General features: G+C 39.0%; 1 protein-coding gene and 1 pseudogene across 9 annotated transcripts in view; both read left to right on the top strand.

The window, feature by feature from the left end:
* NEK10 (NIMA related kinase 10) overlaps positions 1-24713 on the top strand; it is a 271626-nt gene that overhangs the window by 152115 nt on the left and 94798 nt on the right. For all 9 annotated transcript variants that reach the window (XM_065539836.2, XM_065539837.2, XM_065539838.2 and 6 more), the window contains 2 exons: positions 14719-14848; positions 15732-15802. In XM_065539836.2, the coding sequence (XP_065395908.1) occupies positions 14719-14848; positions 15732-15802 (201 nt within the window). The remainder of the gene's footprint in view (positions 1-14718; positions 14849-15731; positions 15803-24713) is intronic.
* LOC135969550 (MICOS complex subunit MIC10 pseudogene) lies at positions 3504-4078 on the top strand (annotated as a pseudogene).

Genomic DNA, 24713 nt, shown 5'->3' on the forward strand with positions numbered 1-24713 from the left:
AAAATGTCACCCAGGCTGGAGTGCAGTGGCGTGATCTTGGCTCACTGCAACCTCCACTTCCCAGGTTCAAGGGATTCTCCTGCCTCAGCCTCCTGAGCAGCTGGGATTGCAGGCATGCACCACCAAGCCCAGCTAATTTTTGTATTTTTAGTAGTGGCAGGGTTTCACTATCTGTGTTGGTCAGGCTGGTCTCAAACTCCTGACCTCGTGATCCACCTGCCTCAGCCTCCCAAAGTGCTGGGATTACAGATGTGAGCCACTGTGCCTGGCCCACAGTACTCCCTTCTTATCCATGATTTCTCTTTCCACAGTTTCAGTCAACTGCAGTTTGAAAATAGTAAATGGAAGATTTCAGAAATAAACACTTTGTAAGTTTTAAATTGCACACCATTCTGTACAGTGTGGTAAAATCTTGCACTGTCCTGCTTCTTCTCATCTGGGATGTGAATCTGCTCTTTTTCCAGTGTATCCACACTGCATGCTCTATCTACACAGTAGTCACTTAGCTATCTCAGTGATCAGGTCAACTGTCATGGTATCTCAGTTCTTCTGTTAAGTAACCCTTATTTTACTTAATAATGGCTCCAAAACATCAAAGTAGTTATGCTGGCATATTGTTATCATTCTTCTATTTTTTTATTAGTTATTGTTAATCTCTTACTGTATCTAATTTATTAATTAAACTTTATCATAGATACGTGTATCTAGGAAAAACAGTTCATATAGGGTTTGGTACTATCTTCAGTTTCAGGCATCTACTGGGGGTCTTAGAACATATTTTCCCTGGTTAAGGGGGTACTAGTGTAATTCTTTTCATATGTTGCTGGGTTCACTTTACTAGTATTTTATTGAAGATTTTTGTGTCTATATTTGTAAGAGATATTGGTCTGTTTTCTTTCTTGTGATTTTATTTGCCTGGGTTTTGTAGCAGGTTAATACTGACATCACAGAATGAGTTGGGAAGTGACATGATTTGGATTTGTGTCCCCGCCCAAATCTCATGTTGAATTGTAATCCCTAGTGTTGGAGGTGGGGCCTGCTAGGAAGTGATGGGGTCACGGGGGCGGATGTCCCACTTTGGTGATGCTGTTTTTGTCATAGAGTTCTCACAAGATCTCGTTGTTTAAAAGTGTGTGACACCTCCCCACTCTGCCTCTTCCTCCTGCTCTGGCCATGCGAAGATGCCTGCTCCCGCTTTACCTTCTGCCATGAGTCAAAGTTCCCCAAGGCCTCCACAGCCATGCCTCTTCTATAGCCTGTGAGCCAGTTAAACCTCTTTTCTTTATAAATTACCCAGTCTCAGGGATGTCTTTATGGCAATGTGAGAACACACTAATACAGGATTTTCTTCTTTATTTTGTAATGTTATGCCAGAGTTGGGTTGGAAAGTAAATCATGATACGTAGAGTTAAATAAAACCTATCTGAGGGCATGACTCACCAGACGCCTTAGATAGAAATTTGGGCAAGATAAAAAAAATCAGGGGTTAGTCATCATTTTCATCGTCCTTATTTTCTAAGTAGCCTGTCAATAAAATTTTTTATCTTTATCACTAATAAGTAATTTATAAAATGTTTTTTATTTCAAAGTTTTTTTTTTTTCTCTTTGTTCAAAGCTTATATTTTATTTGGCTTTACTATGTCAGAATACAGCTTGTACAATTATAGTTTAGAATAAATTGAGAAATTGTTCATACTCTGATGATTCAGATAATCATTGCATAGCATTTATCCCCAACTTATTGGTTTAATACAATAATAATAATTTATTTGCTCAAATTCTGCAGTTTGAACAGGGCTTGTTAATAACAGCTTATCTCTGCTCCATGTGGCATTAACTAGGGCAACTCAACTGGAATGGGAGGAATCTCTTTTAAGGAGGATGTTGGTACTGACTGTTGGCTGGGAGCTTATCCCAGGATGTTGGCTGGGTTCTTGGTTTACTTCCATGTGTTCTCTTTAAATGTTTAAATGGCTAGACCGGGCTTTGGGTTTTTCAGTATCGTGGTTGGAATCTGAGAGGGAATGGTCCAAAAGTTAGAGTTCTGAAAATATAGCCTGCATGTACGGGCATGAATCACAATTGCTAATGTCCCATTGACTAAAGCCAGTCACGTGGCCAAACCCAGAAATAACGTATGGAGGGACTACACAAGGGCATATGTACTAGTAAAAGTGTTTTCTCAATAGATCACCAAAGTAATAGTTTGCCACACCTGATATATAGAAAAGTTTATGTAAGTTTTATGAATTCCTTGAAGAGAATGTGTTTTGTTTTTAGACTGCAGTACTCAATATATATTTATCCAACTATATTTACTGTATTGAATTTGTGATGATACTGTCTAGAATTATTTGTCTTTGACTATTGAGGACCCTTCTCTTGGGCAGGAGTTCTTTTCTTTCTGTTTCTTTTATTTCTCAATGACCCCATTCATAAAGCTGGTTAGTTTATACTTTTTATAAATTTGAGAAAGTAGAGAAAAATTTTACAGTAATTTGCATGTCAATTTAAAAATCAGTGAAACTTTAGTGTTGGTACAATGAAGGTCTACTCTCTGATATGGTTTGGATCTGTGTCCCCAGTTAAATTTCATGTGGAATTTTAATCCTGTATGTTAGAGGTGGGGCCTGGTGGGAGGTGATTATATTATGGGGGAGAATTTCTCCCTTGGTGCTGTTCTCATGATGGTGAGTTTTCATGTGATCTGGTTGTTTAAAGTGTGCAGCACTTCTCCCCTCGCTCTCCTGCTCCTGCTCTGGCCACATAAAACGTGCTGGCTCCTCCTTTGCCTTCTGCTATGATTGGAAGCTTCCTGAGGCCTCCCAAGAAGCAGATGTCATCATGCTTCCTGTACAGCCTGCAGAACCGTGAGCCAATTAAACCTCTTTTCTTTCTAAATTACCTAGGCTCAGCTATTTCTTTATCGTAGTGCAAGAATGGATTCATACACTCTTTAAGTGTGATAAACAAAACAAATTACAATCCTTATTTCAGCTTTCTGTTTACCTTTTGCCTTTCTCTCATTTAAACTGCCAACATTCAAGGAAAGGAGAAGAGTTAAAACTTATTTGAGTAAATATGAAGATATTCTATGCCTTATATTTTAAAAATGTATTGCATTTGGCAATTCTTATAACACACTGAACAGGTCATTTTCCTATTGTATAAGAAAGGAAGCTAAGGCACAAAGCAAATATCTTATTTTCCAGAATCCTACAATTTTGAAGTGTCATTCCATTCAGCCACACCAGGTCCATTGCTAAATTGATTTATTCTTGCTGTATAGAGTTGGCATCCCATGGGTTACCCAGATAGTAGTTCATTCCTAAATGGAACACAATAAATCTGGAACCTAAATAAAGTGCTTTATTGCCCTCTGTTTTGAAAATCTATAGTTATTGTGCTGAGCGAGAGAAGAAATGATTATCTTTATGTGTTCAGAGATTAAGACTAATTTTGATGGTGTTAAGAGTCAAAAACTATGGAAGTTTTCAATGGTAATGCTTTTAAAGGAAGTAGCTTGCGAGACTTGCAGGGGTTGGAGTGGGCCGGGGGGCCGGCCGAGAGGAAAATTGGAGGCTCAAGTGGGGTACCTGTCGGAGTTGGAGCTCGGCTGGAAGTGGGGCCGTGCCTGGCAGATGCAGTCGTGAAGATAGGTACTGGTTTTGGATTTGGAATTGTTTTCTCACCTTTAAAAGAAGAATGTGGCGATTAGCCTTCAGTTCTAGCATGGGATTAGGAATGGCTTACTCCAACTGTCAGCATGATTTCCAGGCTCCATATCTTCTATACGGAAAATATGTCAAAGAACAGGAACAGTGATTTCACCTGAGAACATCCCAGTGGGAGGACAAGAGAAATCATGTTTATTCTTCAGGAATATTGAAGTCCCCTGGAGTAAGCTGCCATTCTTCTGTAACAATGTTATCAGTAATGCTTTAAACTCCAGCACCTGGTTATGTATTTGAAACCAAGTCTGTTTCTCGTTTTGTATTTTCTCTCTGGAAATTGTGAGGAGGTGGTTTTAAATAAATTAAACAAAAATAGGAAAAAAAAAAAAAAAAAGAAAGTAAAAGCTGCCTGCATTGCATTTGAATGACTTGAATAAGTAAAGGCAAGTTGAGGTAGGCCATTCAGCTTCTTGCTTACAGGAGGAGGGAAATTAGCAATTTAGTGTAGGTAAAATGGTAGTAAATATGGACTCTCACTTTTTAACTTTTACCTAGGAATTATTGATGAAAAAAGCCAAGCTCCGTAAAATATTTGAAGAGATCTGTTCTGAGCCATATGTGAGGACCGTGACCAGTAACACTGCCTCAGGAGGTCCCGATAACGTGTGCCTAGGGGTGGTTGGGTTACAGCTTGGTTTTATAGCTTTTACAGAGAGCTAAGAAATCAATCAACATATGTAAGGTATACATTGACTTGGTCCAGAAAGGTAGGACAACTTGAAGCAGGTGGTGGGGGTGGGCGTCATAGATTTTCTGATTGATGATTAGTTAAAACTGATATTACCTAAAGATCTGGAATCAGTGGAAACAAGTGTCTGGGTTAAGATATGGGATTGTGGAGACCAAGGTTCTTATCATGTAGATGAAGTTGCATAGGTGGCTGCCCTTTGAGGCAATAGATGGCAAATGCTTTCGATTCCGACCTTTAAAAGTTTCCAGACTCTCAGCTAATCTCTTCAGAATCAGAAAAAGACCTGGAAAGGGAAGGGGGTTCTCTACAAAATGAATTTCCCCCACAAGAGACAGCTTTGCAGGGCCTTTAAAAATATGTCAAAGGAACATATTTTGGGATAAAATACTTTGATTTTTTTCATAGGCCTATCTGTCATGTGATGCTACACTAGAGTCAGGTTGGAATTTGGTATCTTATTCCTACAGAGATCAGTCCTGAGATCGCTGTTGTAATGTTAATGCTGGTCAGCTGTGGCTGAATTCCAACCAGAGGAGAGTATAATGAGGCCTGTTTGAGCATCCTTTCCTATCATGGCCTGAACTAGTTTTTCAGGTTTCTTTGGAATTCCCTTGGCCTAGAGGAGGGGTCCATGGAGTCGGTCGAGGGGCTTAGAATTTTAGCTTTGGTTTACAAAACCTAGGAGTCATATATTGGACAATTGCTCATTTTTTCAAACCTTAATTTTTGGTCAGGTTAGTAGAAATGATGACCAATTATGGCAAACCAGAATGTCAACAAAGCAAAATACCAAGGAAAACGGCTTGTTGTCGTCAGAGGTACAGACAGCAACGTTCAGTTTTAATAAAATGTTACTTAAAATTCGTCCTCCCTTCCTCTTCAAAACCCCTTCTTTCTTTATTCCCCCTATTCTGTCTTCATCTTGTTACCAGTGGAGGGAGTCCAGGTTCTTGGCATCTTGAACAAATAATTGGACAAAACGCACAAAGCAAGGAAAGAATGAAGCAACAAAAACAGAGATTTATTGAAAATGAAAGTATGCTCCACAGGTGGGAGTGGGTGAAGCATAGGGGCTCAAGAGCCCTGTTACAGGGTTTTCTGCGGTTTAAATACCCTGTAGAGGTTTCCATTGGTTACTTGGTGTATGCTGTATGTAAATGAAGAGAATAAACTAAAGTTACAAAGTCATTTACTTGGGGTACGCCCAATGTAAATGGAGAGGATGTTTCCTGTCATAGCTAAAGTGTTTCCATTTAATTTAGTTCTAGGAAGTCAGCATGAATTGGCCTTATGTTCCCTGCCTCTAGACTATTCTCCTGCCTCCATCTCACACTCTAGTTTGAGGGAAATTACCATAAAGTTGTTCCCTATGTGGCCTTGGCCTCTGTATCTTATCAAGCTATTATCTTTTAGTCTACCACCAACCAACAGACACTGTCGAACATGCTCAAGTCCTAGGTTCCCCATGTTTTCACCCTTCTTCCTCATTTTCTCCTTATGTACTTTCCAGAAATAACTAGTATATAACATAGAAGAATAAGTCACTAACTGTGAGAACTCATGCATTGGCCTCAGGGAAGATATTTTGGGTAAAGGACACTCCTTGGTTCTCAAATGTCCTCAAATCTGTGTTTTCTGTTGACAGGTTTCTTTGTATCTGCTCAGCAAATGGGAATAGGGAGACAGAGTGAAATTGGTTGTGAGGAAGTTGTCAAAGGCCGTGGCCATAGGATTTTGCATATTCAGTGAGGGAACTTCTGCTTCAGAGGTGAAAGAGAAATGCATTTCTTTTGTTCTTCAGTCACATAAGTTTACAGATTTAGGATCTATTTGTCCAGCATTTTTTGAGCAAATATGGTGATGATTCAGGTTAAGACATCTATAATGCTTAAAAGTGACTTTGAAATATGTGTTAGCTATCTGTTAAAATAAAAATGCCTTATTTTGCTTAAAAATCTTAAAACACAGATTTTAATACTGTACCAAAGCAATAATCAAAAATTATTTACATGTTCATGAATTTGTTTTGATAGAACAAATTTAATTTGGAAAATATTGTTGACTCTGTCCTCAGTGATTAAACCACACTGAAAAACAAATGTAATCTTTATCTTAAAACGATGTGCATATCTGTCATGAAGGTATTTTCAGTCTTTAATTGATGGACATAGCATTTGGAACAGGACTAGATACTACAAATTATCTCTCTGTCTTGCAGATGTGAGGAAATTAATATCTACCCAACCTCACCTCCAAAGTCAAACAGGCTATTAAGGCCACAGAACAGTTTAAAAGTCAATTCATGAGATAAATGTTATTTTAAAAAATAGTCTATTTTCTTCATGGCATCTAATAAATTTTAATCTATCAATTAATTAGTATATTAGTTGTCTCCTTTACTAGAATGTAAACTCCATGAGGCCAGGGATTTTGTGTGTGTTTGTTTGCTCCTGTATTCTAGTATGTGCTCCTGGCACATAGTATTGCTTGGAGATGAATGGGTAAACATGCCAGATAGGGGTTTCCATGAACTAGGGGCAAAGATCAGGAGGGAGGCTAACGTGGGTGAGACAGGGTGAGAGTAGGCTGCCACTCGTGTTTTGGGATCATACATACTTTTACCAAACTGGACCTAATGGAAAGGACAACTGACACCCCTGTCACCACTAGCAACATTTTTACCTATAATAGTAAAAGTTCTTGGCCTGACTTTGACTTTAATAGACTGAAGGTCAACTATTTGGTTGTCCACTCAGAACTCCTCAGAATTCAGGAATATGACAGTCCCCACTCCACCACCATATTTATTCTGCTGCCTGTTTTTTTCTAGCTCACTTATTGTCACAGTCCCTATGAAATGTGACAGATCTCTCTATGTAATAATACCACTTTGCAGTTGTGTAGTACTTAGTATTTTTCATGGCACTTGCACATTTATTATCTCATGAACAGATTCTACATAAATTGGAGTGTCGCATAAAATGATCTGCAATCAATTGTGTCATTTGGTCAATGTCTGCTGATCCTAGTGGGGAGATGAAAATTGAGTCTAATTTGACTCATCATTTTGCAGTAAAAACAAGAAACTAATTAAAGGCAGATCAACAGCTACACTGGTATTCACGGGTCCTGGTTTGCATAATGCAGTGTCAATTTCTTCTGTTTTTTACTGTTATGAATTTTATGTATATTAGATAACAAATGTTTCCCTAACTTGAAGAAGTAGTGCATTAATCTATCAAATAGTGGATCTATTTTAGTTATAGCAGTTATCTACCACTCATTCATAAAAAGTACACTGATAACTCTTCCAAGTGGAGTGTCTTGTCACTCTGGTTCATAAAATGTTATTTAGGGGTCTGAATCATGTGTAGGAGTGAAGATAACTTCCTCGTTCCTTACCTTTCTGAAGGTTTGATAATTTGAGTCCATAAAACAAATGCATAATAATTTGATAGGAGAAAGGTATATAAATTATTACTTGCACATGTGTACGTGAGAACAATATGAAATATGAAAACTTAGAAAAGGCCAGATGCCTGCAGGTTTTATACCATCCAGAAGTTACAGAAGGAATAGGGGCTTGGATTGTGGTAAGGGAGGAGACCACCCCTCATATCGTCTTATGCCCAATTTCTGCCTCCAAAGAAAGAAGAAGTAAAAACTAAAAGGCAGAAATGAAATCCACAGGCAGACAGCCCGGCGCCGCACCCTGGGCCTGGTAGTTAAAGATCGACCCCTGTCCTAATCAGTTCTATTATCTATAGATTACAGACATTGTATAGAAAAGCACTGTGAAAATCCCTATCTTGTTTTGTTCCGATCTAATTACTGGTGCCTGCAGCCCCCAGTCACGTACCCCATGCTTGCTCAATCAATCATGACCCTCTCACATGCACCCCCTTAGAGTTGTGAGCCCTTAAAAGGGACAATAATTGCCCACTCGGGGAGCTCAGCTCGTGAGACAGAAGTCATGCTGATGCCTCTGGCCGAATAAACCCCTTCCTTCTTTAACTCGGTGTCTGAGGAGTTTTGTCTGAAAATTGTCCTGCTACAGTGGCAAGACAGGTTATGGGAGGGAGGGACAAGAAAAGGCCTGGCTAGTGAAGGTGGTCTTGTTATACAGAGTACTATGGTTTGAAGGTTTGTTCCCTCCAAAACTTATGTTGAAACTTAATTCCCCATGCAGCAGTATTAGGAGATGGGACCTTTAAGAGATCATTGGATCATGAGAGAAGAGCCCTTATGATCCAGTGGATCATGAGGATCCATTCATGGATTAAAGAATTAATGAGTTATTATGAGAATGGGACTAGAGGTTTATAAAAAGAGGGAGACCCAAGTGAACACTCTCAGCCCCTTTGCTGCGTGATGCCTCGTGCTGCCTCAGGACTCTGCAGAAAGTCCGCACCAGCAAGAAAGGCCCTCACCAGATGCAGCCCCTCATCCTTGGATTTTCGGCCTCCAGAACTGTAAGAAATAAGTTCCTTTTCTTTATAAATTGTCTAGTTTCAGGTATTCTGTTATAAGCAACAGAAAACACACTAAGACACATGAAATTTCACAGATAGCAGTTCTCAGAAAGAATAGATGGTGGCCTGTGGTAACATGTCTCTGTCAGACTTTCAAAGGTGTCATACTCTCCCTCTCATTCCTGTGAGTTAATCTTTCCTAGATTCGGATGGGAGTGGGGTGGAAGTGGGCTCAGAGAAAGCCTGACTGTTTGTTTCATGAGTGTAGATTTTCTCTACAGATGCAAATATCCTCCACAAAGGACAGATTTTCAAGATTTCTGTGGTTTGCAGTTCCTTTGAATACCTATATGGAAATATGCCAAAGAAGTGCTTTTTGGGGGGTGAAATATTCTGGTTTTGTTCACATGCATGTCCCTAAACATAATCCATAGGAGCTAGGTGACCTAATAAAAGGGTCCGGCATCTAGAAACCAGTCATGACCCACCTTTGCTATGGGACTAAGGAGGCTATTCTGATGGCTTCTACTCCAGTTTGTTTATTATTTAACTTAACATTTACAGAGACATTTGGTAAAAATGTTTGTAAAAACTAGGCCTGAATTTAACATTTCGTATATTCAAATGTGTTTTGTACTTTAAGATGCTGCTTATATTTTAAAGAACTTTTAAATCATTGATTTCATTGGTTGTTAAGGCATGTTAATACACAGCTTCATGCAACATGAGAGAAATAGAAAGCATTTAGAGAAGTGTCCCAGATGCCCCATATAAATACTCTGCTTTGCTATTTTTGTAACGTAAGTACAGAAAACCATAGATAGTGTTTAAATAGCTCTTTTTGTGCCTTTCTAGAATAAAGATGACTTAAACACTAAGAAAGGAGAGTACATGAACAATACTGCAATTTAGGATTGCCAAATGAAATGCAGGGGATCCAATGAAATTTGAATTTTGAATAAACACCAATGAACATTTTAGTTTATGTCCCGTTTACTGTATTTTTTAGCATATGTTCCAACTATTGCATTTTTAAAAGTAATTCAAATTTAACTGACTGTCTTGTATTTCTAGTGGATAAAGCTGTCAATGCTGGATGCAGTACAGAAGCAGGCAGGCTCTCAAATTTGCGTTAAAGGTGTGCCAATTTCTTTTAATGGCATAGGATATTATTCCACAGCTCTTGAATGTGTCATCTCATTCTCTTGTCTCTCTGTAAGAGGTTTGTGTTCAGAAAAGTCAGAGCTGTTTAGGTATCAAATCTTTTTAACTAACTACTTAATGGCAGTAGTCACCTATGAGCTGAGAACATTTCCGTGATACCAGGCTTATAGACAGCACATGCTCTAAAGATAAGGTTTTGAGAGACTCTTCACATCTGGAATGATGTTGCCCATTGAATATCCCCAATTGTGGATCTTGCAGACATACATGAATTAATATATTCCAAATTGATATAGTTTCTTCCTGCACATCTGCTCCCCCTGTATCTGTGTTAATGACTCTTATACCCATTTAGTCACCAGAACCAAATACTTGGAGCCTAGAGGAGGAGGGGATCATCTTTCCTTTCTCTTTTTCTCCTCCCCACATCCAATCAATTCTGAAGTCCTATGGCTTTCATCTTCTCATTTCCCTGATCACCGCATTAGTGGGCTTGCCCAGCCTTCCAGTCTCTTTTCGGGCTCAATCCCTTTACTCCTCCATAGTGGAGAATGCCATAAGGCTGATCAGGGTGCTCTTTAATTTTTGTGGCTCCAGTGGGACCAGATTACATTTTATCAATGCTATTAAGTGCTTATACTAAGTAGGACCTCATAGAAAAAGATCAAGGCATGGATGGATCTCTCTACATTCATGATTCTGCTTAGTGTCTTTTCTGCTAAACTATGCTTATCTCACCATATATCTGAATATTATGTTGCTCACTCTTTCCAGAAAATACACTGAGATTTATTTCCTCAGGGTTTTTCCAAGTTTCTGCATCCTCATTAGTTCTCATTAACTCCTATCCTACCATAGTGATGGTTTTTTGAGCCATTTCTCAGCAACGGTGTACCTACCGTTCCGCAACCATAAATATCCATGGACATGCACACAAACATTCACATACACATACAAACACACAGACATCCACAAACACATGCACACACACAAGAGTACACACACACACATTTGATTCATCTTATATTGCTACATGCTGTACAATGAATTATAATTAGAGCATCGTTTGATTTTCAGTCTAAATAAATGGTATTTATGGCACACAGACTTAATTATGTCACCTCAGGTCAGCATTTTATTCTCATGAGTTTTGCCTCCTTGAATGCACAAATAGTGGATCTTAAACCTTCAGACAGAAGGTTTATGTTCCTTTTTCAGGAACAGTGATAAGTTAGTTCTCTTTCTCCTTTATATTTAAGGTACTCCCGGGAGATGAAGGTGTGATAGCCAATACCTGAGAACTAAATGTACTTTTTAATAGACTCAGAATTAACACATTGCAGTGGGATGCAAAAATCCCTTTTCTCTCTTTACCTAATGAAGCAAATATTATTGGATAAATAACTTCAATAAAATAGACTTACTACTATAAGTCTCTTTTGTAAGACTATTGTAATAGTCTTCAAACAGTTTAGCCCTCACTGCGTCCCAAACTCCTTGAGATTCTTTTATTAGTATTTTCTAACACTTGTTAAGGGAACATTTTCTTTTATGACATCTCTAAATGTCACTGTTTCCAAGATGCTATAGCATTATATTGTCAATGAGTTACTTCTGCAATGATAGTTTTTCAATTTATCTTAAGGTTTTAATTTCATCTTCAATTTCTCATACCTGGTGAAAATAAACTAGTTCTTATAAACTCTTAGTTGTCAGATATTATAATCTTGTCTTTTGAGGAAAGAACTAGCGTTCAGAGGATAAATTTAACTGCTAATGTGGTAATGCTGGACACACCAGGAATTAGGGGCAAATCTGAAGCCAGCAGATATCCTGGAAACATTAACTCTTGACATCAGAAACGTTCCCTGGGACGCAGAGTAGTCACCCTGGAGTCTTGTAGATTAAGAAAAAGCTCCCATAGCACACACACATATTTAAAAGAATTGCTTGAAGTGACTAGGTTTGAAGTGCAAATGGAAGCAGAGGTGGAAGTAGAAAAATAAATAGAAATGTTTGCCTCAGGAAGTAATGTGGGGGCAAAGACAGTCACAGGCCCAGGGCTTTAAGATATCTCCCAGGGAGCTATCTTCCTGTTGCAGATACTCAGGCCTTTGTCCTGCAGGGTTGTTTTATACACCTCAGAAACAGTGCTTGAAATTCAAGAAAGTAAGCATTGTTGACTTGGGATGAGTTCTCTGCTCTAATTTATAAAATAGGCAAATTGTTTAGAGTCCACTGCTTTAACCCTATTTTCATCAGTGATTTGTAACAGAGCCTTCTTCTCTGTGTGCACTTGAGGGGCTTGAGGAATGAAAATTAGGTCTGCGAGTTACCAGCATATGGTTTCACTGGAAGCCTTGGATGTGAATGAAATTATCCAAGGAGAGAGTAAAGTGTGAAGAGAAGATGAATGTGTGAATGAAGCAGGAAGCCACTGAAGGGTCATTCTGTGGTATCTGAGAGGGAGGAAGGAACCATTTTTTCTAATATTGCAACTTGCTACCTTACCTCCTCTCCAGACCTCCTTTACTCTAGTCAAGTTTATTTTCCTACAGCATTTTTCACTTATTAAAATACTATATCATTTACTTTTAAGTTATTTTCTTACATTTTATATCTTCTCTGCCTCCTGTCCCTTACTAGAAGGTAAGCCCCATGAAGGACAGATGTCTTTGTTGGTATATTCCAAGCAGGTAGAAGAGTGACTAGTATTTTGGAGATGCTTAGTCATATTTACTGGATGAGTGAAAAACAGCAGTGTTTCAAGAGGAAAGTCTGCTACAGATTGAATGCTTGTGTCTCTCCAAAATTCTTATATTGAAATCCTAACCTGCAGCGTAATAGTATTAGGAAGTGTGGCCTGTGGTAGGTGATTAGGTCATGAGGACTCTGTCCTCACCAATGGGATTAGTGCCCTTATGAAAGAGACATTGAAAATTTATCTTTTGAGGAAGAAATGGAAAGCTGTCCTCCGAACAAGTACAGGTGCTGGCTGCGGGGAGTGAAAGCACACCAAAAATAGGAAATGCAAAAGGGATTTGAGGGGATATGGATGGAACACTCACAGCTTGTGCTTCGTGATCTTTTGGAAATATGAAGCAAATCTTCTGATATCTCAATAGATGAGAATATGAGAAATTTGTCTGTGGGGAGCCAAAGACATTTTCTGTGTTGAGCATGTTTTCTTCTTGTTAAATCATTTTTTTTTTTTTAATAACGTGAGCAGTTGATAAAGGGATGGCAGGCAATCCTTTTTGTACTGTTAGAACCAGCAGAGCCCTGTGGAAATCTCAGCCCCAGTTCCCCGATTTCTATATTATTGAACTGAAAAACACTAAATATGAAAATGCTTAACTGATAGACCTAGAAATCATACTTTTCTTTGCAAATACATACTGTAAATCTTAAACTAGGAATTCTTCCTCTCAAGAACAGTAATTTGTTGATCATTTTAAAGTCAATACTGATTTATACCTGCCCTGATTGTTTTGATGCCAATTTATAAATTTCTTTATATTTTAACCCACTGTCAAAGCTAACTGTATTAATCTTTACTCCATTAGAGTACTGAGGTGAGACCCAAGTACTTATTATGGAACTGAATTAGTAAGCTACTTAATTTAGGGTGTGTGTGTGTTGAGTACTTTTAGTACTTTGTTTTTTAATGTACATTTATATTAGAGGAAACTTCTATTAGTACAAAATGTCCAAGGGAACTACACTCGCCTCCACATAAATTAAATCCAATTAAATTTAAAAATAAATTCATGAACCCTTGCAGATTATTTAAATGTTGTGTAAATTGTGTGGCAATTTCAGAAGCAGTGAACATGGGAGATATTGTCATTTCCTGCAACATATTTAAATATAGTCTTCCCCCTACTTTATATGCTAGAGCTGAATAGCAAAGGGGAAGGCTCTATCAGTCAGCTTTTTCCATGTTAACACCTTATCATTAATCACCACAAAGTTTCAGTGGCATTCAACTTCAGAATCACAGGTTTGTGAGCCTGCTAGGCTCGTTCTCCTCCAGACTATTGGTATATGGGTTGTCTGGGGGCAGACTGGTTCTGTGTGTCTTATGCTGGGCCCAGGCTGCGAGGGTGGAAGCTCCCTGGGACACATTCTTCCTCTAGTAGTGGACTGAAGCTCCTAGAAGGATAAATGGAAGTCCTCAGTACCTGTTCAGACTGAGGCTCTCATCAGGCTCATTGTCACTTCCACATTCCATTGGTCAAAGGAAGAAAACACAGTCAAACCAAAGGCAGGAGAAGATGATGGACACTGCCCAGAAGAGGCTACAGCAAGGGTGGGATGTACAGAAGCTCCCAGAGCAGCGAAGAACTGGGGCCAGCAACTCCATCTACCACAGTGGGCTTGTTCTTTCTGGAAATACACACATCCTTGGATGCATACTAGGTGATATTTATATGAGTTATTGGTATTTAGTTAAGCTGGAATTGCTTGATATGCTTCCGGGTTCATCTGAGGCTGGGAAATTTCAAACAGACTTTTTGATATCCTTTCCTGAAATAGTGATTATGTTAAGCATTTCAGATACTTAAAAAATAACTCCAATAAAGCTTGAAAATTGGATCTTTCTGAGCGGATTCTCCCTTCCTTAGTATGTATTAATGTCCTTATTTTATGTCAGCCCCGAGGTACTGAAGAGTGAGCCGTATGGGGAGAAGGCTGATGTCTGGGCAGCAGGCTGCATCCTTTATCAGATGGCGACTTTGAATCCCCCCTTCTACAGCACTAACATGCTGTCCTTGGCTACAAAAGTAAGCAACACTGTGAGACAAAAGGGTCTCGTGTAGCTAAAAATGCAATTCCTTTTCTTATTAAACAGATCTTTGTGATTTTTATATAACTGCCCATTAAAAGCAAGAATTGTTTTATTAACTGCATGATCCAGTTTATTTTTTCCACTTTCTTCTAAATACATATCTCATGTAATGGCTTATTTCCCTCTATAATTGTCTTTATTTATAATACAAAATTATTTAAAGACTTTTTGGTCTTCTATTTTTTATTCATTTTATTTATTTATTTATTTATTTATTTATTTATTTATTTATTTTGAGACAGTCTCACTCTGTCAGCTAGGCTGGAGTGCAGTGGCATGATCTTGGTTCACTACAACCTCCGCCTCCTGGACTCAAGCAATTCTCCTGCCTCAGCATCCTGGGTAGCTGGGATTACAGGCATGTGCCACCACACCTGGTTAATTTTTTATTTTAATTTTTTTAGTAGAGATGAGGTTTCACCATGTTGGCCATGCTGGTCTTGAACTCCTGATCTCAGGTGATCCACCTGCCTTGGCCTCCCAAAGTGCTAGGATTACAGGCGTGAGTCACTGCACCTGGCTGGTCTTTTATTTTTAATTGCAGTCTGGACTACTCACAACCCAGCACCTTATGTTATCCCATACACTATTTTATTATGAATCGAAGGTTAATTTTAACTCAGCTTGGAGAATATAATTCCATGTTCAAGAACTGTTTAATTGATGCAAATGCTTTATTTGGTTGGGATTTCTGACTAAAATTTGTGTTTGAAGTTATACTGCTTAATTAGTAGCTCTCAGGTTATGGTCAATTATTAACTATTCAAAGACATCTGTGGCCCCTTGACTTCCATCACTCTAGTCTGTTTGTTTTGCAGATAGTGGAGGCGGTATATGAACCAGTGCCAGAAGGTATCTACTCTGAAAAAGTAACAGACACCATCAGCAGGTAATTAGTCTCGCAGCTTCAGACATGTAGGGACAATCAAGAAATACCTCATGTCTATAATAAATCACTATTTATGGATAAAAGCTCATGAAGAGAAAGGGTCCCCACATAATCCAAATCTAGAAAGAGGTTTGTGCATCATCAGTAACAGTGACTATCTGGAAGCTACTTAAGTGTCCAAGAGGAAGTAGAGCATTCACTTATTATGCAACCACTAGAACGATTATTTGGAAGGGTTTGTAACAACCTGTAAAACACATGATGACATGTGGGTAAGACAAATATGATGTAAAACTTTTTGTAACCGTGACAAACCCCATAAAAATATGCAAAAAATTGGAAAAAGGCCAGACAAGAACACATGAAACAAAAAGCCATGTTAGATGATAAAGTTGCAGGTACTTTTTCGTTTCCATTTTTAAATTGATAATGTGATTTATCATAATTTTTCAAAGAGAATCAGGAGCTCCAGCTATCACTATAGCAGGAGTTTAATGAAAGTCATTATCTAGTTGCACTTCCAAAGTTTTGGCCAATCTCTGCTGGCCTGTCACCCATGCTCCCTCCCACTTCCCCTCCTGTTTTCTCTGCTCCAGCCACATGGGGCTTCCCACTAGTCCTGGCATGCACCCTCCTTCTAGACTTTTGCCCTTGCTTTCATGGTTTCCTACAACTCTCTTTCCTCAGATATATGCATGACACAGGCCCTCACTTCATCTGGGTCTCTGCTAAAATGTTCCCCACCCCGATGGCCCCCCTACCTCGCAGTACTCTCTAACCTCCTTGCCTGCTTTATAAAGCTCACGGCACTCATCATCCTTGACATATTACACATGTGCATACATGCTTTTTGTTTATTGTCTGTCTCTTCCCCACCAAAATGGAAACTCAAGAGCAGGGACTTAGTCAGTTTAGTTTGTAGCTTTTATTGCCCAAAGCAGTGACTGACACAGAGTAGACCCTTAATAAATATTGCTTATATGAGTAAATGACTCATGTATCTGGCTGATTGCTATTTCTGGACCTTCTTGGATACTTAAGTTGGGTACTTAAGGTGGGTACTTAAGTTGCATCTTGGGTACTTAAGTTGGGTACTTAAGTTGATGGGATTTCTCCATCCCATCAAACTGAGCCAAATCCTCAGTATTTTGGATTGTAGAAATTCTGGAGTCACCCCAGATAGAATCTTTTTTCATCTGCCTTCTGAATCTTTTAAAACTTGGGTTGGTATCTGTGCTAGCACTTAGCTCCATCTCTGATGAAATATAATAGATATATTATTGTGACTATACCCCTTTCCCTTTGATTTCTCCTCCTAGCCATTGTTTATACTAATATTACTCCTCACCAGTTTTTGTAGGATGATATCTAAACCTTTCTTTCTTTGGCACAATAGTAATCTACAGTCTTCTTTTTTTAATTGATTTTTTAAAAAATTTTTAAATTCAGAGGTACATGTGCAGGTTTGTTATGCAGGTAAACTTGTGTCATGGGGGTTTGTTGTATAGATTGTTTCATCACCCAGGTATTAAGCCTAGGCCCAATAGCTATTTTTCCTGATGCTATCCTTCCTCCTACCCTCCACCCTCCAATAAATCCCAGTGTCTGCTGTTCCCCTTTATGGGGCCAGGTGTTCTCATCATTTAACTCCCACTTATAAGTGAAAACATGCAATATTTGATTTTCTGTTCCTGCATTAGTTTGTTAAGGATAATGGCCTCCAGCTCCAGCCATGTTCCTACAAAAGACATGATGTTGTTGCTTTTTATGGCTGCATAGTATTCCATGGTGTGTATATACCATATCTTCTTTTTTCAATCTAGAATTTATGGGCATTTATGTTGATTCCATGTCTTTGCTATTGTGAATAGTGCTGCAATGAACATATGTGTGCAAGTGTTTTTATGATAGAATGATTTGTATTCCTTTAGGTATAGAACCAGTAATGGGATTGCTGGGTTGAATAGTAGTTCTGTTTTTATGTCTTTGGGGAATCACTACACATTGTTTTCCACAATGGTGGAACTAATTTACACTCCCACCAACAGTGCATAAGTGTTCCTTTTATGCTGAACCTTTCCAGCATCTGTTATTTTTTTTAGCTTTTTAATAATAGCCGTTCTGACTGGTAAAAAATGGTATCTCATTGTGATTTTGATTTGCATTTCTCTAATGATCAGTAATGTTGAGCTTTATTTCATGCTTGTTGACTACATGTATGTCTTATTTTGTGTAGTGTCTGTTCATGTTCTTTGCCCACTTTTTAATGGGGTTGTTTTTCTCTTGTAAATTTGCTTAAGTTCTTTATAGAAGCTGCATATTAGAACTTTGTCAGGTGTATAGTTCGCAAAAATTTTCTTCTGTTCTGTAGGTTGTCTGTTTACTCTGTTGATAGTCTCCTTTGCTGTGCAGAAGCTCTTTAGTTTAATTAAATCCCACTTGTCAATTTTCTTTCTTTCTTTTCTTTCTTTCTTTCTCTTTCGTTCTTTCGTTCTTTCTTTTTCTTTTTCTTTCTTTCTTTTCTTGCTGTGCAGAAGCTCTTTAGTTTAATTAAATCCCACTTGTCAATTTTTTCCCTTCCTTCCTCCCTTCCTTCCTTCCTTCCTTCCTTCCTTCCTTCCTTCCTTCCTTCCTTCCTTCCTTCCTTCCTTCCTTCCTTCCTCTCTTTCTCTCTCTCTCTCTCTTTCTCTCTTTCTTTCTTTCCTTCTTTGTTTCCTTTTGAGATGGAGTCTTGCTCTGTCACCCAGGCTGGAGTGCAGTGGCGTGATCTTGGCTCACTGCAACCTCCACCTCCCCGGGTTCAAGCAATTCTCCTGCCTCAGCCTCCTGAGTAGCTGGAACTATAGGCCCGTGCCACCACACCCGGCTACTTTTTTGTATTTTTAGTAGAGACGGGGTTTCACGGTGTTAGCCAGGTTGGTCTCGATCTCCTAACCTCGTGATCCACCTGCCTCGGCCTCCCAAAATGCTGGGATTACAGTCATGAGTAACTGCGCCAGACCCCCAACTTGTCAATTTTTGCTTTTGGCATCTTTGTCATGAAATTTTTGCCCGTGCCTGTGTCCTGAATGGTATTGCCTAGGTTGTCTTCCAGGGTTTTTATAGTTTTGGGTTTCACATTTAAGTCTTTAATCTGTCTTGAGTTGATTTTTGTATATGGGGTTCAGTTCAGATTTTTGTAAAGGGGTTCAATTTCAGTTTTCTTCATATGACTAGCCAGTTATCCCAGCACCATTTATTATATAAGGAATCTTTTCCCCATTGCTTGTTTTTGTCAGGTTTCTTGAAGATCAGATGGTTGTAGGTGTGCAGCCTTATTTCTGGGTTCTCTTTTCTGGTCCATTGGTCTATGTGTCTGTTTTTGTGTCAATACCATGCTGTTTCAGTTACTGTAGCCCTGTAGTATAGTTTGAAGTCAGGTAGCATGATAACTCAAGCTTTGTTTTTTGTTTTTGTTTTGTTTTGTTTTGTTTTCTTAGGATTGCCTTGGCTATTCAGGTGCTCTTTTGGTTCCATGTAAATTAAAAAAATTTTTTTTTTAGTTGTGTGAAGAATGTCATTGGTAGTTTGATAAGAATAGCATTGAATCTATAAATTGCTTTGGACAGTATTGTCATTATAATGATATTGATTCTTCCTATCTGTGAGCATGGGATATTTTTCCATTTGTTTGTGTCATCTCTGATTTCTTTGAGCAGTGTTTTGTAGTTCTCTCTGTAAAGCTCTTTTACTTCCCTGGTTATCTGTATTTCTAGGTATTTTATTCTTTTTGCAATTGTGAATGGGATTGCATTCCTGATCTGGCTCTTGGCTTGACCCACAGCCAACGTTATACTGAATGGGCAAGAGCTGGAAGCATTTCCCTTGCCAATCAGCACAAGACAATACTTCAACATAGTATTGAAAGTACTGGTCAGAGCAGTCAGGCAAGGGAAAGAAAGGGTATCCAAATAGGAAGAGAAGAAGTCAAACTATCCCTGTTTGCAGATGACATTATCTTACATCTAGAAAACCCAATAGTATTGGCTCAAAAGCTCCTTAAGCTTATAAACAACTTAACAGCAAAGTTGCAGGATACAAAACCAATGTGTGAAAGTCACTAGCATTTCTGTAAAACAACAGTGAAGCCGAAATCTATAGTCTTAATTAAGGGCCTCCAGCTCTGAAGATAGGCCTACCTGGGACTAAGTCATGTAAAGTGCAGACTCTAAAAAGTGATTTGAGGCCAGGTGCGGTGGCTCACACCTGTGATCCCAGCACTTTGGGAGGCTGAGGCAGGCAGATCACCTGAGGTCAGGAGTTTGAGACCAGCCTGGCCAACATGGTGAAACCCCGTCTCCACTAAAAATACAAAAATTAGCCTAGGCCTGGTGGTGTGCACCTGTAATCACAGCTACTTGGGAGGCTGAGGCAGGAGAATCACCTGAATCTGGGAGGTGGAGGTTGCAATGAGCCGAGATTGAGCCATTGCGCTCTAGCCTGGGCAACAAGAGCGAAACTCCATCTCAAAAACATTTTTTTTAAATAAAAATAAAAACAAAAATAAAAGAGTGATTTGACCATTATTTCTGCATCCCTGTTTTCTGATCTAGTAGAATGAGAATCATAATAGTACCAGTCTCATTAGGCTGATGTGATGATTACACAAAGTAACATATGCAAATCACTTAGGGTAGGGCTTGCTGAATGGTAAATATTTGAGCAATTTTGGCAATCATCATGGTTAATATTATGGGAAATGAGACGAACCTGTCTTTAAATCATTTGATTCCACAAACACTGGATCATGCTTTGCTGCTAAGGAATCCAAATATATTTAAACTGGTCATCTCTATGATTTGTTACTGTTTTCTGTTGTTTTTTGGAAAGTACCTTAAAAATAGATGGAGTCATCAGAGGTGTCAAGACAAAAGTACCATATTTGCACATTTAATTTCTCCTTTTAATAGGTATTTGAGTGCCACAAAGGGCGAGGGAGGGATAGTGCAAAGAACAAGGTACAGAGACATTGGTCTGATTTTGTGAGTCTGGGCAAATAGGACTGTAAATCTCTTCTGAAACTAATAGACCCTGGCTATGGCTACCCAGGACTCTTGGGGTTAACATACTAGTAGGGGAGTCAGATAGCAACATTAGAGTGTAAAGGTTTAGAGCATCACCAGGTTCTGGAGTCAACTGGATTCTAATCTCCGCTCTTCTACTCAATTTAAGTTCCCTGAGGCCCAATTTTCTCATCTATGATGTGTGGGTAGCAATAGTAATTACTTTGTAGCAGGACAAGCTGCAGACAAGAACCCCTCCGACACTGAGTTATAGAAGGAAAGGGCTTTATGCAGCTGGGAGCATCAGCAGACTCACATCTCCAAAAACCGAGCTCCCCAAGTGAGCAATTCCTGTCCCTTTTAAGGGCTTACAACTCTAAGGGGGTCTGTGTGAAAGGGTCGTGATCGATTGAGCAAGCAGAGGGTACGTGACTGGGGGCTGCATTCACTGGTAATCAGAACGGAACAGAACAGGACAGGGATTTTCACGATGCATTTCCATACAATGTCCGAAATCTATAGATAACACAAGCAGTTAGCTCAGGGGCTGATTTTTAAGTACCAGACCCAGGGCGCAGTGCTGGCCTGTCTGCCTGTGGATTCCATTTCTGCCTTTTAGTTTTTACTTCTTCTTTCTTTGGAGGCAGAAATTGGGCATAAGGCAATATGAGGATACTCTCCTCCTTTAACTTCATGGGCTTGTTTTTTTTTTTTTTTAATTTATTTATTATTATTATACTTTAAGTTGTAGGGTACATGTGCATAACGTGCAGGTTTGTTACATATGTATACTTGTGCCATGTTGGTGTGCTGCACCCATCAACTCGTCATTTACATCAGGTATAACTCCCAATGCAATCCCTCCCCCCTCCCCCCTCCCCATGATAGGCCCCTGTGTGTGATGTTCCCCTTCCTGAGTCCAAGTGATCTCATTGTTCAGTTCCCACCTATGAGTGAGAACATGCGGTGTTTGGTTTTCTGTTCTTGCGACAGTTTGCTGAGAATGATGGTTTCCAGCTGCATCCATGTCCCTACAAAGGACACAAACTCATCCTTTTTTATGGCTGCATAGTATTCCATGGTGTATATGTGCCACATTTTCTTAATCCAATCTGTCACTGATGGACATTTGGGTTGATTCCAAGTCTTTGCTATTGTGAATAGTGCTGCAATAAACATACGTGTGCATGTGTCTTTATAGCAGCATAATTTATAATCCTTTGGGTATATACCCAGTAATGGAATGGCTGGGTCATATGGTACATCTAGTTCTAGATCCTTGAGGAATCGCCATACTGTTTTCCATAATGGTTGAACTAGTTTACAATCCCACCAACAGTGTAAAAGCGTTCCTATTTCTCTACATCCTCTCCAGCACCTGTTGTTTCCTGACTTTTTAATGATCGCCATTCTAACTGGTGTGAGATGGTATCTCATTGTGGTTTTGATTTGCATTTCTCTGATGGCCAGTGATGATGAGCATTTTTTCATGTGTCTGTTGGCTGTATGAATGTCTTCTTTTGAGAAATGTCTGTTCATATCCTTTGCCCACTTTTTGATGGGGTTGTTTGTTTTTTTCTTGTAAATTTGTTTGAGTTCTTTGTAGGTTCTGGATGTTAGCCCTTTGTCAGATGTGTAGATTGCAAAAATTTTCTCCCATTCTGTAGGTTGCCTGTTCACTCTGATGGTAGTTTCTTTTGCTGTGCAGAAGCTCTTTAGTTTAATGAGATCCCATTTGTCAATTTTGGCTTTTGCTGCTGTTGCTTTTGGTGTTTTAGACATGAAGTCTTTGCCCATGCCTATGTCCTGAATGGTACTACCTAGGTTTTCCTCTAGGATTTTTATGGTATTAGATCTAACATTTAAGTCTCTAATCCATCTTGAATTAATTTTCGTATAAGGAGTAAGGAAAGGATCCAGTTTCAGCTTTCTACTTATGGCTAGCCAATTTTCCCAGCACCATTTATTAAATAGGGAATCCTTTCCCCATTTCTTGTTTCTCTCAGGTTTGTCAAAGATCAGATGGCTGTAGATGTGTGGTATTATTTCTGAGGACTCTGTTCTGTTCCATTGGTCTATATCTCTGTTTTGGTACCAGTACCATGCTGTTTTGGTTACTGTAGCCTTGTAGTATAGTTTGAAGTCAGGTAGCGTGATGCCTCCAGCTTTGTTCTTTTGACTTAGGATTGTCTTGGAGATGCGGGCTCTTTTTTGGTTCCATATGAACTTTAAAGCAGTTTTTTCCAATTCTGTGAAGAAACTCATTGGTAGCTTGATGGGGATGGCATTGAATCTATAAATTACCCTGGGCAGTATGGCCATTTTCATGATATTGATTCTTCCTATCCATGAACATGGTATGTTCTTCCATTTGTTTGTGTCCTCTTTTATTTCACTGAGCAGTGGTTTGTAGTTCTCCTTGAAGAGGTCCTTTACATCCCTTGTAAGTTGGATTCCTAGGTATTTTATTCTCTTTGAAGCAATTGTGAATGGAAGTTCATTCCTGATTTGGCTCTCTGTTTGTCTGTTACTGGTGTATAAGAATGCTTGTGATTTTTGCACATTAATTTTGTATCCTGAGACTTTGCTGAAGTTGCTTATCAGCTTAAGGAGATTTTGGGCTGAGACAGTGGGGTTTTCTAAATATACAATCATGTCATCTGCAAAGAGGGACAGTTTGACTTCTTCTTTTCCTAACTGAATACCCTTGATTTCTTTCTCTTGCCTAATTGCCCTAGCCAGAACTTCCAACACTATGTTGAATAGGAGTGGTGAGAGAGGGCATCCCTGTCTTGTGCCAGTTTTCAAAGGGAATGTTTCCAGTTTTTGCCCATTCAGTATGATATTGGCTGTGGGTTTGTCATAAATAGCTCTTATAATTTTGAGGTACGTTCCATCAATACCGAATTTATTGAGAGTTTTTAGCATGAAGGGCTGTTGAATTTTGTCAAAAGCCTTTTCTGCATCTATTGAGATAATCATGTGGTTCTTGTCTTTGGTTCTGTTTATATGCTGGATTATGTTTATTGATTTGTGAATGTTGAACCAGCCTTGCATCCCAGGGATGAAGCCCACTTGATCATGGTGGATAAGCTTTTTGATGTGTTGCTGAATCCGGTTTGCCAGTATTTTATTGAGGATTTTTGCATCAATGTTCATCAGAGATATTGGTCTAAAATTCTCTTTTTTTGTTGTGTCTCTGCCAGGCTTTGGTATCAGGATGATGTTGGCCTCATAAAATGAGTTAGGGAGGATTCCCTCTTTTTCTATTGATTGGAATAGTTTCAGAAGGAATGGTACCAACTCCTCCTTGTACCTCTGGTAGAATTCAGTTGTGAATCCATCTGGTCCTGGACTTTTTTTGGTTGGTAGGCTATTAATTATTGCCTCAATTTCAGAGCCTACTATTGGTCTATTCAGGGATTCAACTTCTTCCTGGTTTAGTCTTGGAAGAGTGTAAGTGTCCAGGAAATTAACCATTTCTTCTAGATTTTCCAGTTTATTTGCGTAGAGGTGTTTATAGTATTCTCTGATGGTAGTTTGTATTTCTGTGGGGTCGGTGGTGATATCCCCTTTATCATTTTTAATTGCGTTGATTTGATTCTTCTCTCTTTTCTTCTTTATTAGTCTTGCTAGTGGTCTGTCAATTTTGTTGATCTTTTCAAAAAACCAACTCCTGGATTCATTGATTTTTTGGAGGGTTTTTGTGTCTCTATCTCCTTCAGTTCTGCTCTGATCTTGGTTATTTCTTGCCTTCTGCTAGCTTTCGAATGTGTTTGCTCTTGCTTCTCTAGTTCTTTTAATTGTGATGTTAGAGTGTCAATTTTAGATCTTTCCTGCTTTCTCTTGTGGGCGTTTAGTGCTATAAA

Source organism: Macaca fascicularis, chromosome 2 (assembly GCF_037993035.2).
Source record: "Macaca fascicularis isolate 582-1 chromosome 2, T2T-MFA8v1.1".
Classification (NCBI taxonomy): Eukaryota; Metazoa; Chordata; class Mammalia; order Primates; family Cercopithecidae; genus Macaca; species Macaca fascicularis.